The sequence below is a fragment of the Equus quagga genome, chromosome 17 (assembly GCF_021613505.1).
Source record: "Equus quagga isolate Etosha38 chromosome 17, UCLA_HA_Equagga_1.0, whole genome shotgun sequence".
Lineage (NCBI taxonomy): Eukaryota > Metazoa > Chordata > Mammalia > Perissodactyla > Equidae > Equus > Equus quagga.
In genome coordinates this window covers 4,189,897-4,205,289 of record NC_060283.1, presented here as the reverse complement: position 1 = coordinate 4,205,289, position 15,393 = coordinate 4,189,897, and the positions used below count along the sequence as shown (strand labels likewise).

The 15,393-nt window shown below is 65.5% G+C and overlaps 1 protein-coding gene across 4 annotated transcripts in view; it reads left to right on the top strand.

The window, feature by feature from the left end:
• Nucleotides 1–15,393, top strand: part of TPCN2 (two pore segment channel 2) — a 26,514-nt gene extending 11,121 nt beyond the window's left edge. The window contains exons 4-22 of one of the 4 annotated variants that reach the window (XM_046643687.1): nucleotides 116–188; nucleotides 2,019–2,118; nucleotides 2,875–2,940; nucleotides 3,506–3,570; nucleotides 3,827–3,989; nucleotides 4,574–4,655; nucleotides 4,849–4,935; nucleotides 6,172–6,291; nucleotides 6,433–6,492; nucleotides 6,915–7,043; nucleotides 7,831–7,880; nucleotides 9,285–9,384; nucleotides 9,956–10,009; nucleotides 11,084–11,155; nucleotides 12,464–12,537; nucleotides 12,974–13,055; nucleotides 13,659–13,740; nucleotides 14,174–14,268; nucleotides 14,843–15,393. In XM_046643687.1, coding sequence (XP_046499643.1) covers nucleotides 116–188; nucleotides 2,019–2,118; nucleotides 2,875–2,940; nucleotides 3,506–3,570; nucleotides 3,827–3,989; nucleotides 4,574–4,655; nucleotides 4,849–4,935; nucleotides 6,172–6,291; nucleotides 6,433–6,492; nucleotides 6,915–7,043; nucleotides 7,831–7,880; nucleotides 9,285–9,384; nucleotides 9,956–10,009; nucleotides 11,084–11,155; nucleotides 12,464–12,537; nucleotides 12,974–13,055; nucleotides 13,659–13,740; nucleotides 14,174–14,268; nucleotides 14,843–15,211 — 1,923 coding nt within the window. In that variant the 3' untranslated portion in view covers nucleotides 15,212–15,393. Of the gene's footprint in view, nucleotides 1–115; nucleotides 189–2,015; nucleotides 2,119–2,874; nucleotides 2,941–3,505; nucleotides 3,571–3,826; nucleotides 3,990–4,573; nucleotides 4,656–4,848; nucleotides 4,936–6,171; nucleotides 6,292–6,432; nucleotides 6,493–6,914; nucleotides 7,044–7,830; nucleotides 7,881–9,284; nucleotides 9,385–9,955; nucleotides 10,010–11,083; nucleotides 11,156–12,463; nucleotides 12,538–12,973; nucleotides 13,056–13,150; nucleotides 13,234–13,658; nucleotides 13,741–14,173; nucleotides 14,269–14,842 lie in introns of all 4 variants that reach the window. The other 3 variants (XM_046643688.1, XM_046643686.1, XM_046643685.1) reach the window with 3 other exon arrangements.

Below are 15,393 nucleotides of genomic sequence, written 5' to 3'. Positions count from 1 at the left end.
CCCAGGGGCCGGCTGCAGAAAGCTCCCTGGGTGGTGGGGTCGGCTGTCCCTGGACCCTGTCCTGCTGGGCGTGTGGGGTGTGTGTCCAGTGCTGAGCGCGGTATCCGTCCCCCAGTGTCCTGCTGCTGCTGGCGCTCCACCTGTGTCTCTTCACCATGTTCGGGATGCTGCTGTTCACAGGAGAGAAGGTACCGCCTCCACTCTGCCATGTCCCAGCCCTGGGCCCTGCGGTTTGATTGACAGGGTGGGCCCTCGGGGAATCCGCGTGGCAGCTCTGCCCAGTGGTTCTTGGGCCAGCCGAGATGAGGACCAGGTCAGGGCGCCTGCCCACTTTGTAAGCAGGGTCCGTGGTGGCCTGCCTGGATGCCAGATGTCTTTCTTCAAATGGCCACAGTGTTCCACTGTGCCTCCTACCTGGGCACCCGTCTGCCCAGGGCCTCCTGGGCTCTGCCTGCCTGCCCTTCCCCCCACTTCCCTCCTTCCTTCTCTTTCTCCCTCCCTCTACTTGTCCCCTTCCTCCCTTCCTGCCCCCTGTCCCCTCACTTCCAGGCCGTTCACTGACCTGGTTTTCTCTGCACCCCTCCTAGATGGAGGTCCCCCCAAGACTGGCACTCAGGGCCATTGGGACCCATCTTGCCCACACAGCACCTGCCCACCTCTGCATCCAGGCGCCTCTTGCCACCTCCTCCTCTCCCTCCCTACCCGGGTACCCGTCCCCCCAGACCCCTGCTTCCCGGCCCCAGGAGCTCGGTGCTCTGTGGAGGTGTCTGTGCCTGTCCCCCCTGCCCTCGGCGCCTGCCTTGGCCTCCCCATCCCTGCATGTGTGGTCCTCTGTGTCTTTCCTCATGTCCTGGCGACGGTCACTCTGCTCAGGCTGGGGCTGTCCTGCGTCTCTCTCCTGGGAATTGGCTGGTTCTTGGCCAAGGCTGGTCTTCTCCGAGTTTGTGGCAGCATTTGGGGTTGGGGCTGTGCTGTCCATGAGGGAAGATTGTGGACTGTCCCCTGTGACCCTGGGGAGCCGGGGGCCCCCTTTGTGTGTGTGTCCCTGTGTGTATGTGTTGGGCGGGTGGGGGCAGCTGGACTGTGAGGTGGGCCCAGCTGCAGGACCTCTGGCCCCATGGGACCGTCCAGTGACGCTGCCGTTGCTGCGGTTCCCGGAGCGCAGGACAGGTGGGCGCTGGGGGTGGGCACACCGAGGGTCCTGAGGTGCCGGAAGGGTCGGCTCCCCTGCCGACTTTGTTTTCTGCCCCGCGAAGGGGGCTGGGCTGGGGAGAGCGGCCTCGGGTAACCGCGGGGCCAGAGGGCTGTGCATTTTGGCCTCCGTCTCCGTGAGGGTCCAGTTCCCGCCACCGATGGAGTTCAGAGGAGGGTGTGACAGTGACCGATTTGTGAGGTTCCTTGTCCTCGGCCCCCTCAGGCCCCGTCCGGTGTAGCCCAGAGAACAGGGCAGGAATGGGTGGCGGGGGGCATCTGCCCCTAGGAGGGCGGTCAGGAGCCGGGCGCGGGTGGCCCTGCATGTAGCTCTGATGAGCCACAGGCCCGGGCGCCGAGTTCCAGTGAGCGGCCGAGCGAGCGGGCTGTCCTGGGTCCCTACACACAGACCGTAGGGCGGGGGGGGGGACTCTCCGGGGGGTCGCCACCCCCGTTCCAGCTCCTCTCCGCAGGGCGGCCCTTCTGCTCCTCCGCCCTCAGCGCGCCCAGGACGGTGCACGGTGGGGTTGGCCTGCAGGCGGGCTGGCTTGTCCCCACGGGTGGTCCATTGGTTTCCAGGCTGTGACCCTCAGCCTGGCCAGCCGAGAGCCTTTCCCTGCCATTCCGAGTGACGGCTGCGTCCGTGCAACCTCCCTGGACGCCCGCTGGGGCCCGGAGGACCTTGAGTTGGGTCCTGTCCAGCCGTGAGCGCAGAGCCTGCTAGGAAATGATGGGGGGGACGCGGGCGGGGCTGCTGACCCCACGGTGGGCAGTCCTGGTGTGTCGGGTCCCCGCATGGCCCTCAGAGCGCCCTGTGCTCTCAGAAGGACGACGGGCAGGCCCAGGAGAGGCTGACGTACTTCCGCAACCTGCCGGAGGCCCTGACGTCGCTCCTCGTACTGCTGACCACAGCCAACAACCCCGACGGTGCGTGCGGCGAGGGCGCTCAGGCCTCCTGCCCCTGGTGGCGGGGAGGGGGGCATCGGTGCCCTGCTGCCCCTGCCCTCCTTTTCCTCTTTCCTCCCTTTTCCTTCCCTGTACTCTCTCGCTCCCCCTCCTTTTCCTGACTCTTCTGAGGGGCTGAGAGTGAGCCATGTTCCTAGGTGGTGATGATGGCCCTGGGCTCCATGGGTCCCAGGGGCCCCCCTGTGCACAGGCGGCTGTGGCTGCGGCTCGGGGGCCCTGGGGTCCTCGGTGGCCTCTGCACACGCTGTGGGGAGCTAGTAGCCTCTGTCTGTGCGGGCGGCTGTGGCGGGAGGTGGCTCTGATGGGAGGCAGTTGTGGCCGTGGGCCGGGCTGGGCCTGGCCACCCTGACGGGGCCTTTCCTTGGACTTGAGTGATCACCGACCCTCGAGGCCTTGCCAGGAGGGCTGCTCGGGCCTCTGCTCCTGGGGAGCTGTGCAGCGGGACCCTGGGCCCTGTCCCCTGTGTCCTGAGAGCCAGCGAGTCACTGAGGGAGAGCTGGACCTCGGCCTGCGGGGAGGCGGGTGGCAGCCCTGCGTCAGGGGCGGGCGTCCTTGAGAGCTGGCGGCTCCCTGTCCCCGGGTGTGCGGGAGAGCGTGGGGGCTGCTCCGAGCGTGGACAGGAGGCCGCAGCTCCCTCTCAAGGTGGGCGGTGTGGGATAGTGCTGCCGGCTGGTGCTGAGCGGCAAGCAGGCTCAGTTCCCCACGTTCTCCTCTCAGTGATGATCCCTGCGTACTCCAAGCACCGCGCCTATGCCGTCTTCTTCGTTGTCTTCACCCTGATCGGTGAGCCCCGGCGGTCCGGAGCCCGAGTGCTCAGGGGTGGGGGTGCTCCCTGACCTGTGACCTCAATGTGACCCCCAACCCCGTCACTTCACCTCGATGCTACCCCAATGCTGTGACTTCACTTCACATGACTCGTGATTCTGTGACATCACTTCAACCTGATCCCCTGTGACATCACTTCAGTGTGATCCCTGACCCTGTGAATTCACCTCATTGTGATCCCTGACCTTGTGATATCGTGTCAGTGTGACCCCTGATTCTGTGACTTCCATGTGGCCCATCTTGTGGTTTTTGGTCTGTGACCACTGATGACCTCTGCCCTCACGCCCCCGGTCAGGCAGCCAGGTGGCACTCCCCTTCGCTGGACGAGGACAGGGGCCTGGGTGTGGAGTGGTGCCCGCCCACCCCCGTCCCGCCGACAGCCCTGGGCGGTTGGCCTGTGCTGCCCCTCTGGTGCCGCCCCCAGCCCTGTCCGTGACAGCTGGTTTTGGGAGCCCGCTGCTCCCTCCTCCGGGGACCCTGCCCCTGCCGTGGTGGCCCCACTGACGTGGCCTTTGCTCCCAAGGAAGCTTGTTTCTGATGAACCTGCTGACTGCCATCATCTACAACCAGTTCCGGGGCTACCTGATGGTGAGCCACCCCCCGGGGGTCCAACGTGGTCCCCCGCTGCCCTCTGGCTCCTCTTGTGGGTGCTGGGAGCCGCGTCACGTCCTGCTCCTGTCCCTCCCCCGGGTGGTCTGAGCCCCAGGGCCCCCTCCACTGCCCCCTCCTCGACAGCCCCAGGGCAGCTGACCCCACACCACGAGCCCACGGTGGGGGAGCCAGGGCCTGTCGTGCGGGACCCTGGGGCTGTGCCCTGCTGCCCGAGGGGCCCTGCTGCGGACAGATGGAGGGACCGCCCTGGTGAAGTCGCTGCAGCAGCGCCGCTCAGAGCCATGCTCCCTGCAGAAGTCTCTCCAGACCTCGCTGCTCCGGAGGCGGCTGGGGACGTGGGCCGCATACCAGGTCCTCTGCTCCCTGTCGGCAGAGGGCGGCGCCGCTGCCCAGGGGTGAGTGCCCGGCTCCTGGACGCCCTCCTCCCTGGGGACAGGAAACTACTGCCCTGGGAGCCAGCCCTGCGCCGAGTCCCTGCTGCCTGCTGGCAGGGTCGGAAATGCCGGGTCCGAGCTCGCTCCAGGCTGTCTCTGGCATTGCATCTGGGTTAACTTGCTTGTCCCCAGGACCCCCGAGACCCTGGGCTGGCAAGGGGCCTGCTCACCCCACCGGCGCCTGTCCTACAGCCCCATGCCATCACTCGGGTGTTGGAACCAGCGGCCCGGGGCACGTTTCCACTCATGCCTGGCTCTGGGTGGTGTCATGGGCCAGCTCCGGGCCTGGTTGCTCACTGTCTGTGGGCCCCTGGGGGTCCTGCGCCGCTTCCGACCACCATGCGCTCTTGTTCAAGGTGGGGGCGATGCGTCTCCTGAGATTCTGGATGACAGGATGGCATGAGATGCCCATGTCGTCTCCTTTGTGGAGGCCCTGCATTGCCCAGGGCTGCGTCGTGGACTCAGAGCCGCTGAGGCCTGAGGCCGGGGCTCCCCTGGGTGCTGGGCTGGCGGGGCTCACTGGGGCCTGGGTGTTCTCCCCACAGGGTCGGGGTGAAGGCCCAGGACGTCCTGCAGGTGCTTCACAAAGTCCAGCTGGCCGGCAGCCACAAGCAGGCCATCGTGGAGGTAGGGCCCCACCCACCCCGAGGTCACCTGGGCCAGCAGCCCCGTTTAGAATGGGGGCGTCATTTCAGATCAGCTGGCCTGTCTGGGTGTGTGGGTTGGCTCACCTCTGCTCTAGGCCCTTCTCCCCTTGGCCGAGGCTGACTCCAGCTGACCCCCGCTGACCCCGGCTGACCTGTGCTTCCCTCCTTCACAGAAGCTGCGTTCCTATGGGGGCGACATGATGTCTGCTGACGAGTTTCAGAAACTCTTCCATGAGTTTGACAAAAGGGTGATTAAACAGGTGAGGAGCCAGGCTGTCACCTGCTGGGGCTGGGCCTCCAGGGTTAGCGGGGAGTTCTCACTGCCCTCTGGCCCGGACCGCCTGGGCAGCTTGATGACCAGGGCATGGACCTGTCTTCCAGCGGTCCTGGCCCTGGGCTGGTGAACAGGAACAGAGCTGGTGTGGCTCTTGGAAACTGGGGAGGTTTTATTGACCCTATGAAATTCGTAGACCACAGAGACCAACCCGGGCCAAGCCCGGCCTGGAGGAAGCTTCTGAACGGTTTTTTCTGTGACAAGCTCATCTTTTTCACTAGGGCCACCCCAGTGACCTCACTTTCCCTTAGTCACCTCTTCAGAGCCCCTGTCTCCAAATATGGTCCCACTCAGAGGTGCTGGGGTTAGCACGTCAACATATAAACTTCGGGGGACATAGTTCAGTTCACGACTGTCAGCTTCTCCAGGATTCGTCATTGGCCCCTGTTGGGGGTGGGTTCCCTAGAGCGTGTTCTCCTGAAGTCTTTCGGGTCGCCTGGAGCCAGGCCCTGCTCGGCCTGTGCCACCGAGCGCCTGTGCTGGTCCTGTCGTCATTTGGGGTGTCACTTCTCAGCAGCGTTCCTTCGTGTGGCCCCCTCCACACCCCTTGGGGCACGGGAGATGGTCGTAGGGACAGACAGGCGGACGCTTTCTATGTGAACGCACATCAGGCCTCTGCTTGGGACGAGGCTGAGCAGCGGAGCGTCCCCTTCAAGGGGACTTGAGGGGAACATTAGGTCCATGCCGTCAGTGCCAACTTTGCCGAAACCGTGACACTGATCCTCAGGCGGCAGTCGGGGAGGAGCACCTTTCTGGATGATGATTCTTGCAGGAGGTTTGCTGGGCCCGGGAGGCAGCTCTTGGCCACCGTCGTGGGCCTGACTTGCTGTGGGCCGGCCCTTCTCCGGGCGCGGCACCCGGGCCGGGAGAATCTGGAAGGGCGGGTGGGCTCCCTGCTCAGGGTCTGCTCGGTGGTGTCTGCTGGGCTCTCCCTGGACGCTTGCCTGCTGGCCTGCAGGGTGCTGCTGGGTCCAGGTCGTCCGGAACTGGCTCTCACTCCCTCTTTGTGCATAAAACCGTTTCTCTGTTTGACGTGACTTCCTTGGGCTGGATGGACTGGGAGAGGAGATAAGGCGGGGATGGGGGCGCGGACCTTTGTGGGCTCCCAGGGGCGCCAGGCGGCTGCTGGCACAAGCGTCTGAGCGTGTGTTTCCCTTTGCAGCACCCGCCGCGGCCCGAGTACCGGTCTCCGTTTCTGCGGAGTGCCCAGTTCCTCTTCAGCCACCACTACTTTGACTACCTGGGGAACCTTGTCGCCCTTGGGAACCTCGTGTCCATTTGTGTGAGCATGGGGTGGCGCTCGTGTTGACGCGGGGGAGCCCCTCGCCCTCACCCCCGCCCGCCCTCCCGCCTCCCCGACCAGCCCGCCGTGTCGCCCCAGCGCTGGGCCAGCTGCTGAGCTGTCTCCCTGCTGGCTTGGCAGGTGTTCCTGGTGAGAGATGCAGATGTGCTGCCCGGCGACCGTGACGACTTCGTCCTGGGGGTGAGTGCTGAGGACACCTTTGTTGGGCCTTTGCTGGGGCGACGGAGTCAGAAAGAGGAGCGAGAAAACAGCCACCCCACAGGGCTCCGCGTCTGGTGGGAGGTGGGGCCATCCTCGTGCAGATGAATCTTCCCGTCCTGGGGGTGCACCGGAGGAGGGGGTGCCAGGCCGTGGGAGGGGAGGCTGGACGGGCTGGAGCGGGGAGAAGGAGCCACACACACAGGCCCCAGCCTCAGCGGGGTGGACAGTGGAGGGGGTGTCGTGTAGAGAATGACCCAAGGGGGCAGCACGGATTCAGGAGGCCCTGCCCTGGGCCCCATTTGGGCTGAACCGAGTGGCTGCATGGGCCCTGTGGCCCATGAATGAGTTTGGGGGGCCAGCAGCATGGGGACCGAACGCTGGGTCCCTGGGTCCCCTTCCAGATTCTCAACTGCATCTTCATCCTGTACTACCTGCTGGAGATGCTGCTCAAGCTGTTTGCCCTGGGCCTGCGCGGCTATCTCGTCTTCCTCAGCAACGTGTTCGACGGGCTCCTCACCATTGTCCTGCTGGTAACGTCGGGGGCTCGGGTACCGGCCTCTCCGGGCGGGTGGTGCGTGCTCCGCATCCAGCTCTGTGCTGTGTTCCATCTCAGGCTGCCCCCGAGGACCTGAGGTGACGGGAATCTGGGCTCCCGCCTCTGGTGACAAAGGGGCTGCTCTCCCCTTGCTCAACGAGCTGCTTGCCAGGCGGCTGGCAGGGGCTCCAGGAGGCTGGGCCTCTGCATCTGAGCGTCATGGGGGGCAGGCTTCCTCTCCCGACCCCACAGGGGGCCCAGAAGGAGCCCGCAGCCCTCGTCGACTCACCTAGTCCCACTAAGGACAGTGGGACCTCGATGTGGGGGTCTCAGGCACCTGGGTTTGGCTGGGGAAATCTGTCCCCAGAGCCTGTGGGCATGAGGGGTCACCCCAGTGTGCGTGTCACAGCAGCGAGGTTGGCGCAATATTTATTCGCATTTGACTGGTTAGAGCCGTGGGCCCCTCAGGACGGGAGCGAAGACCACCCGAGGAGGGCCCCTGAGTCCGTCCTGGACCAAGTAGCTGCTCCCACACCCGGGACTCCTCCGGCCACTCCCGTCGCCCCTTCATGCGGGCCCCCGCTTCCTGAGACCAGTGTCTTTCTCAGCTGCAGAAAGTCCTGACATTTGGAAGCGACCCACAGGGACGTGGACTTAGCCCTGACCTCTCCCCGAAGCCCCCTTTTGAGGAGAGCGTGTCAGGCGTGAGCGTTGTGTTTCGCTTACCAGCCGCCCGGGTTAGCGCTGCTGTAGCGATGCCTTCTTCTCTTTTGTAATTGAAGGTTTTGGAGATCTCCACTCTGGCTGTGTACCGATTCCCACACCCGGGCTGGTATGTGACTGCAGACAACCGGGGGAGGCCACAGGAGCCAGCACCCGGGCCAGCGCCCGGGGAGGGTCCAGCCCGCCAGGCCGCTTGGCCCCGGGCCAAACGGCCAATTGTTAGCAGAGCTGGGTGGCTCCTGCCCCACAGAGGGCTGTGGGTGCAGACCCCTCCTCGTCGCTCTGGGGATCTTTCTTAACGGTTCTCACTCGCCTTCAGGACGAGAGCGTTCCCAGAGCTGTGACAGGAAGCTGGCCAGGTGCCCCCTAAGTGCAGCGGGCTCAGCCCCCAGCACGAGGACGGGCCCCGGGGCTCCAGGTGTCCTGGGGGCTGGCAGCAGAGCCACCTGCTCAGGGCTGGGGTGCCCCGTGAGCCCTGGAATCAGGCTGGGCCCTCTGGCTGAAACCATCGTGTGACCTTGGGTTGTCACCTCCCCCTCTGGGTGGCAGTTTATATCCTGTAGGGTGACAGGGGCCGGGGCCTGCTGAATTCTCACTGCTGTTGGAGCCCCCCCCCGCCACCTCTGGCTGAGCAGAGAGACAGACGTCGGGCAGGGGTCCCGGGGCGCCACGCTGTGTGGTGTCTGGCAGCCTTCAGGTCACGCTGCCCCAGCAGGTGCAGTGCCAGCCTCGGCAGCCCTGGTCTCGGTACTTCTGCTGGGCTGTTTTCGTCTTAGCGGAGCGGCCGGGAACTGCTTGAGGTGGGGCTGGGGCCGAAAGATGCTTGCTGTTAGGGTTGGCTCCCCAGGAGTGGGCCAGGAAGGCATTACATCAGGGACGACGGGCAGGGCTGACGCGGTCCTTGGTGGGCGGCCGGGCCCTGGTGTGGGCTTCGCTCTAGGAGCAGTGATGCTGTGGGGCTGGCTCAGCTTGTTTCTAAGGTGCGCTAAAACCCATGTCGCACTTCTGTCTGAGTTGTGGCGGTGATGTTTCTGGGTGAGAAGGGGTTTAGAGTTAAATAGAAATGAGAGCGCTGTAAGGCCATAGGGACACGAAGGGAGTGGGGGTCTGGACAAGGTCAGGGGACAGGGTCACAGGAAGGAGTCAGAGATATGACACGTGGTCAGGGGTTGGGGACAAGGGATGGGGTCTCAGGATAGGAAGTGGGGTCTGGGTCCAGGGGTCTCCAGTTCTGTTGGGGGCATCCCAGCATCCAGGGGGGTCAGAGAGCCCTGCACCGCTGTGCGGGCTGTGCCCTGGAGGGTGTCGCTGTGACTGGCGCTGTCCTGGGCGGCACGCGTGGCGGCTCAGGGTCCACCCCGTTGCCACGACAAGAGTTTTTCTGGTTGGCGTTGGCTGCGGGGCAAGTTCCTCTCTCTGCGTCTCTTTCTTCCTCTCCGTCTCTGGACCAGGTGTCTCCTTGTCTTCTCGTCCTGGCCTTCTCCCAACCCGGCTCCCGTGTGTCTGTCTGCAGGAAGCCGGAGATGGTGGGCCTGCTGTCGCTGTGGGACATGACCCGGCTGGTGAACATGCTCATCGTGTTCCGATTCCTGCGCATCATCCCGAGCATGAAGGTGCGTGGCGACCGACCCGGCCCCTGCCTGCCCTGTCATCCCGCTCACGCTGTCGCTCGAGGGAGGGAGTGAGCCTGGGCTGGGTGGGACCCAGACTGGGGACTGTCCCTGTGGCCACTTCGGGCTCTCCCTGGTGCGCCCCGGCTGGTGCTGGGGGGCGGTTTGGAGCGTGAGGGCTGTGCAGCTTGGCCTGCATGGATGAGGAGCGTGCGGGTCCGTGTGGGAGGGGTGACGTGAGGCCCCTCGGCTGGTCACGGGGTAGCTTCGTGCTCCTCGGGGCCCCGGCCTCTGTGAGGGGCAGGGCTGGAGCCCTGGACCAGCATGTTCCCAGGGGCCCTGAGGTTTCTGAAGAGCCTTTGGGCTCCTAGTGACTACTGGTAACGAGGGACAAAGGTGGGACTGGCGGGGTGCTCACTGCCGGGACCGCCAGTGCAGGAGTGAGGTGGCTCATGCCACCTGCCAGCCTCGGTTTCCATGGAGAGTCACACTGACCTTGAGGAGTGGGGAGGTGGGGCGGTCGGGGTGTTCAGGCACGGAGGCCGAGTTTGCTGTTCCTGTCTGTTTTCCTCAGAACTTTCAGGAGAAAAGAAAGCCAAGGACGTCAGACCCCTTTCTGAGTGTCCAGGTCCTCCCCTGTGCACGCCCGTCCTTCCTACCAAGCCATGCACCTGTCCCCTTGGGGCCACCTGTCACCCAGCAGTATTTCCCTTCTGAAGATGGCTCAGGCGTCCTGGGTGCAAGGGGGCTGCTGCCCCGAGGCCTCTGTGCACGGCACGGGCACACACATGTGACTGTACATGCCTGCACACATGCGCAAGTCACACGTATGCATGTCGCACATGCGATCACATATCCACGTAATCATAACAGGAAATTACACAACACGTGAAACCACGCCCGTGCATGCTCATACACACGCACACTTCCAACACACGTATGCACATAACCACACATGCACACACAGTACAGGCACGCACAATCACACGACCATCCATGCGTGCACAATGCACATGCACACACGCAAGTGTGACACAAACGCACACACACACATATGATGTGCATGCAACACACACACACGTGCACATAATTGTCCGCACACACACCCAGCAGTTCCCCTTGCCGCCTCCAGCATTGCTGGGTTCTTCTGATGGCAGGTGGGTGGGTGGGCTGGTTGGAGCCTCTCGGGGGCTCAGGCCTGCGTATGTAGGGAGTGGCCCTGGAGTCAGTTCCTGGCTGGGTCTGTGAGGCCCCCTTCCTCAGACTCCCTCACTAGGGGCTGCCCCGGCCACCTCCAGGCCTGTATTTCTTTGGAGCCTTCTGACCAGAGGGGAGCTAGCCCACCCTTGGGTCGGCGGGCAGTGTGGTCTGAGCTTTGCCAAAGGGGCTTGGAGCCAAGACTCATCTACGGCTGGGTGGGTGGAGGTGTCTGGTTGTGTGGGGGCATGTGGGCGCGTGTGGGTGGCTGTCTGCAAGTGCGGGTGTGCGTGGGTGGCTGTGGGTGTGTGTGCAGGTGTGCGTGGGTGTCTGTGGGTGTGTGTGCAGGTGTGCCTGGGTGGCTGTGGGTGTGTGTAGGTGCGCGTGGGTGGCTGTGGGTGTGTGTGCAGGTGTAACGGTTGGTGGTTCCCCAGTCCGTTTCTGCCTTTCCAGGTCCAGGTCAGGGGTGCGCAGGGTCACCTCAGTGCTTTCTTTCTGTCCTCAGCTGATGGCGGTGGTGGCCAGTACCATCCTGGACCTGATCAAAAACATGCGGGCCTTTGGCGGGATCCTGGTGGTGAGTCGGGCTGGCTGTGCTGGCCATTGGGGAGGCGCTCGAGGGCAGCCGGACTGGTGGGTGGGTGAGCTCCACAGGAGGCTGCGGATGGTGTGGGGCTGGCCGCTCTGCAGGAAGGAGGGTCCCTGTGAGGGTGGCAGCGGGTCATTTAGGCCGGGAAGCACAGGGCCGGCCAGAAGCGAGAGGGCCCTGTCCTCCCAGGTCCAGGGTCTCAGCTGGTCTGACCACGCCCCTCTCGGTCACTTGTGAATCCTTCACGTTTTCTGTCCTGGGCTACATTGAGAAACTGATGAAAGAAAGAACGAGAGGCACCAGGACCCCCAGAGCCCACGTGGCCCCCAGATTGTGGGATCCCAGGTTGTGGTCCCTTCCTTGCTCAGAAGGATTTGGGGAGCTCAGGTCGTGACGGCCCCCCACTTCCCATTGAGGTGTAGTTGGGCCCGCTGTGTGGCCCAGCCCGGGCGGGGGCCCCTGAGTGCTGCTTCAGGCATGGGGCCCAGCGGACGGGGGAGAAGGTGACAGGGACAGTGAGCAGCAGAAAGCGCTGCTGTCTCCACGGTGCCGCCCGCATACCCTGATCCTTTAGTTTGAGCAGCGTGGTGGAGGGGGGGCCCGTGGCCCTGGGCCTGTCACAGGGGTTGGAAGTAGAATCTTGCCTCGGGCGCTGCCTGCAGGGACCCCTGTTGCACACTGAGGGAAACCAAGGCCCAGAAGGGGCCTGGCCCAGCCTGGGGTGTGCGCCCCTCCCCTCCCCTCACCCCCCCAGCACGGTAGGGACAGGTCGGGGCCCCTGGCAGCCCCTTGTCTGAGTGGCAGGCGGCCGCCCAGTGGTGCTCCCTGCACGCCTCCTGGCGGACGAGGGGAGTGTGGCGGGATGTGGGACTTCTCCCAAAGGGGCAGGGCTGGTTCCCGCCTGTCCGTCCCCTGGGCTCAGCTCCCTGTGGTCCTCTTGGCCTGTTCTCAGAGGAGCCCAGAGGAGGGTCCGGCTCACCTGTCTTCCCGCCCCTTCCCGCCCTGCCTGTCCTAGGGGAGGGGTGGACAGCCTCGGCTTCCTTGGCCGCCCTCGGTCCTTCCCGCGGGGCCCCAGTTTGTCCTCGGGGCTCCCTGGCAGCACCTCTTCCCTCCTTCCCTCTGGGGCAGGTTGGTTGCCAGGAAGTGGGGTCCCTGGGAGCAGAGCCCCAGTGTCCTCAGGAGGCCAGCAGTGCCCATGGTTGGGGGCGGCCAGGGCTGGGAGTCACAGGGCTCCGCCCGGCTCTGTGGGGCCTGTGCGCATGCAGCAGGTGCTGACCAGGCCCGGCCCGGCCCCAGGTGGTGTACTACGTCTTTGCCATCGTCGGCATCAGCCTGTTCCGAGGCGTCGTCGTGGCTCCTGGGAACAGCAGGTGAGGTGGGGCCCGAAGGTGCCGAGGGAGCGGCCTCTGGGGTGCCGGCACCGTGCAGGGCAGCTCCCCGGGGGGCCCTGGTTCCTCCGCCTTCCTCCCCCTGCTCTCCCTTCACCCCCGCCTGCCTGCCCACCCATCCTCCAGAGCCTGCGCTGAGATAGGCCCCCGTGTGCTGGCAGGGGGCGTGTGCGACGGCGGCCCCTGGGGCTGGGGGGGTCTCCTCCACGCCGGCCGCTGTCCAGGAAGGCCCGTTTCTGGCGTGTGTGCAGCTCTTGCGTCCTCCATGCCTTCACGGCACCCTTGGGGGTCAGGGCCTTCCCTTCCTTCCCTCCATTTCTCCGGGGCCCAGATGGCTTCCACGCTGTGCAGGGCCGAGGCAGCGCTGGGCCTGGTGCGTGTCCTGCGCCCCCTGACCCGGCTTGTTCCGTCCCTGCAGCCTGGCCCTGGACAACGGCTCGGCGCCCTGCGGGAGCTTTGAGCAGCTGGAGTACTGGCCCAACAACTTCGACGACTTCGCCGTGAGTCCCGCGCCTGCTCCCTGGGCCCTCCCCGCCTCCCCCGCCCTCCCCGCCTCTCCGAGGCGCCCTCCTGGACCCTGGTCTGCCGCCCGCAGGCCGCCCTCATCACTCTGTGGGACGTGATGGTGGTGAACAACTGGCAGGTGTTCCTGGACGCCTATCGGCGCTACGCGGGCCCGTGAGTGACCCCGTCCTGCGGGTGCCCGTTCCCTGCTGACTGTGGCTCGTGCAGGCCGTACGTCCTGCGCCCCTGCCCATGACCCTGGGTCCGCCCCTCCTGGGGGCTGCTGGGGCGTGTCAGGGGAGCACTTCCACTACAGGGGGGCCCTCACTCCGGGGTCGGGAGCCTGGGCGCTGAGCGCGGCCCAGCCACGGTCCTGGGTTCAGACCCCAGCCCCGCCTCTGGCCGGGGATGCTCCTTGGAGCTCGTTGAGCGTTTCTAGGCCTTGGTCTGGTCGCCTCTGAAATGGGAGTCACCCCGGCAGGGAGCTGCCAGGTGGGGTTCAGGGAGGGTGGCCGTGCACATGCACGTTGTCGTTCGCGGGACCTGGGCGTGGCGCTCTGCTCACGGCGGGCTGGGCGGGCTCCTGCTCCTCCCTGCAGGTGGTCCAAGGTCTATTTTGTGCTGTGGTGGCTGGTGTCGTCCGTCATCTGGGTCAACCTGTTTCTGGCCCTGATTCTGGAGGTACCGGCGCTCCCTGCCGCGGTGCCCTCAGCGGGACTTTGTGACTTGCTGGTGGTGGGCGTGAGGCCGAGGCAGGGCCCTCCTGGCACCTGGGTGAGAGGGGCTGTGCCAGGTTCAGGCGGCCTTGAGCACAGACTCTGTCCGTCCCTTGGGGCTCGGCGCTGCCTGTCCTGGCTGCTGGGAGCCTCTTGGAGTGGCCCTGACCCTGCCCTCTGGGGGTTCTCAACCCCCTGGGTGGGGCTGGAGAGGGGCCGACAGGCACGTGGCTCCTGCAGGAGCTGGGGGCCCTCGTGGGCCCTGGATCCCGGCATCCAGGAGGACCCTCAGCTCCCTGCGGTGGACGCCAGGCCGACACTGGAGGGGTCGGGGAGGGGACAGGCTGGTTTCATGCGAGGCCCACACCCACCGGCCACCATTCTCTCCTGCTTTCTAGAACTTCCTCCACAAGTGGGACCGCCGCAGTCACCTGCAGTCCCTCGCCGGAGACCCGGAGGCCCCCTATCAGATGACTGTGGAGCTCTTGTTCAGGTGTGTGGACAGGGAGAGGCTTCTGCTCGGCCCCTGGGGTGGGGAGGGAGGGAGGGAGGGAGAGGCAGGGAGGCGGCCGGCGGGCGGCCTGTGATGGTGTCACGCCCCACACACTTGTGCCCCTGCCTCCCTCCTGCCGAGTCCGGAGCTGGGGTCCGCCAGGGCCCTCTGCTCTCCAGGAACAGCCTCAGTACCCTTAGTCCCCAGGTGACAGCTGGGGGTGCAGACAGGTGGCCGAGGAGCCCTCACCCCCTCTTCTGCGTGGGACCGTAGCTCAGAGCAGTGATGGTCGTCCCAAGGCAGCCCAGCTTCCTTCCAGCCGCTCTCTCCACCGGCCAGCACGAGTGGCGGACGTCCTCCCGGGCTTTTAAATACGCCCTGTAGACGTCTGCAGGGGGATCTGAGTCCCCGTGTCCCCAGGCCCGGCCATGTTCACCTCTGGGCGTGTCTGACTGTTCGGGGCGTCCTGCGCATCTGGCGCCCCGAGCCCTTCCCGTCAGCTCTGTGCACGCTCCCCTGGACGCGCCAGGCCTCGCTCTCCGGAGCCCCGTCCATCTAACGTCTGGTTCTGCAGGGACGTCCTGGAGGAGCCGACGGAGGAGGAGCTGCTGGCGGAGCTGAGCCACCACCCGCACCTGCGGCTGCGCCGGTGACGCCGGGCCCCTTCCCGGCTGCGGCTTCAGGACCGACGCTGGGGGTCGTGGGAAGGGGCGGGCTGCAATCCCGGGGCCAGAGCCACTCCGTCCGCCCCGAGGCTGGGACAGGGCACAGGTCCGGTTCCCTGCGGGCGGAACCGCCACCAGCTTCTCTGCGGCGTCTCAGAAGGGCTGCCGGTGCCTCAGGTGGCGTCCTCGCCACTTTCTTGTGTCAGCTGCTTCCTGGGACTTTCACTTTTGAAACATGGGATGAGGGTGACTCCATGGGGACCTTGAAGACATCGTGAAGAGCCAGAAGCAGCGGCGTCCCCTCGTGCCCTGCGATTTCTGTGGTGCCTTCGCTGCTGGCGGCCTTCAGGGACCAGGGGCCCGCGTGGGGCCTGCACAGGCCGACCGGCAGCTTTCCTGAGCACGAAGTTTGGGATCTTGGCGGTTTTACCTGAAGAGAATCTTGGCTGTTTTATTATTT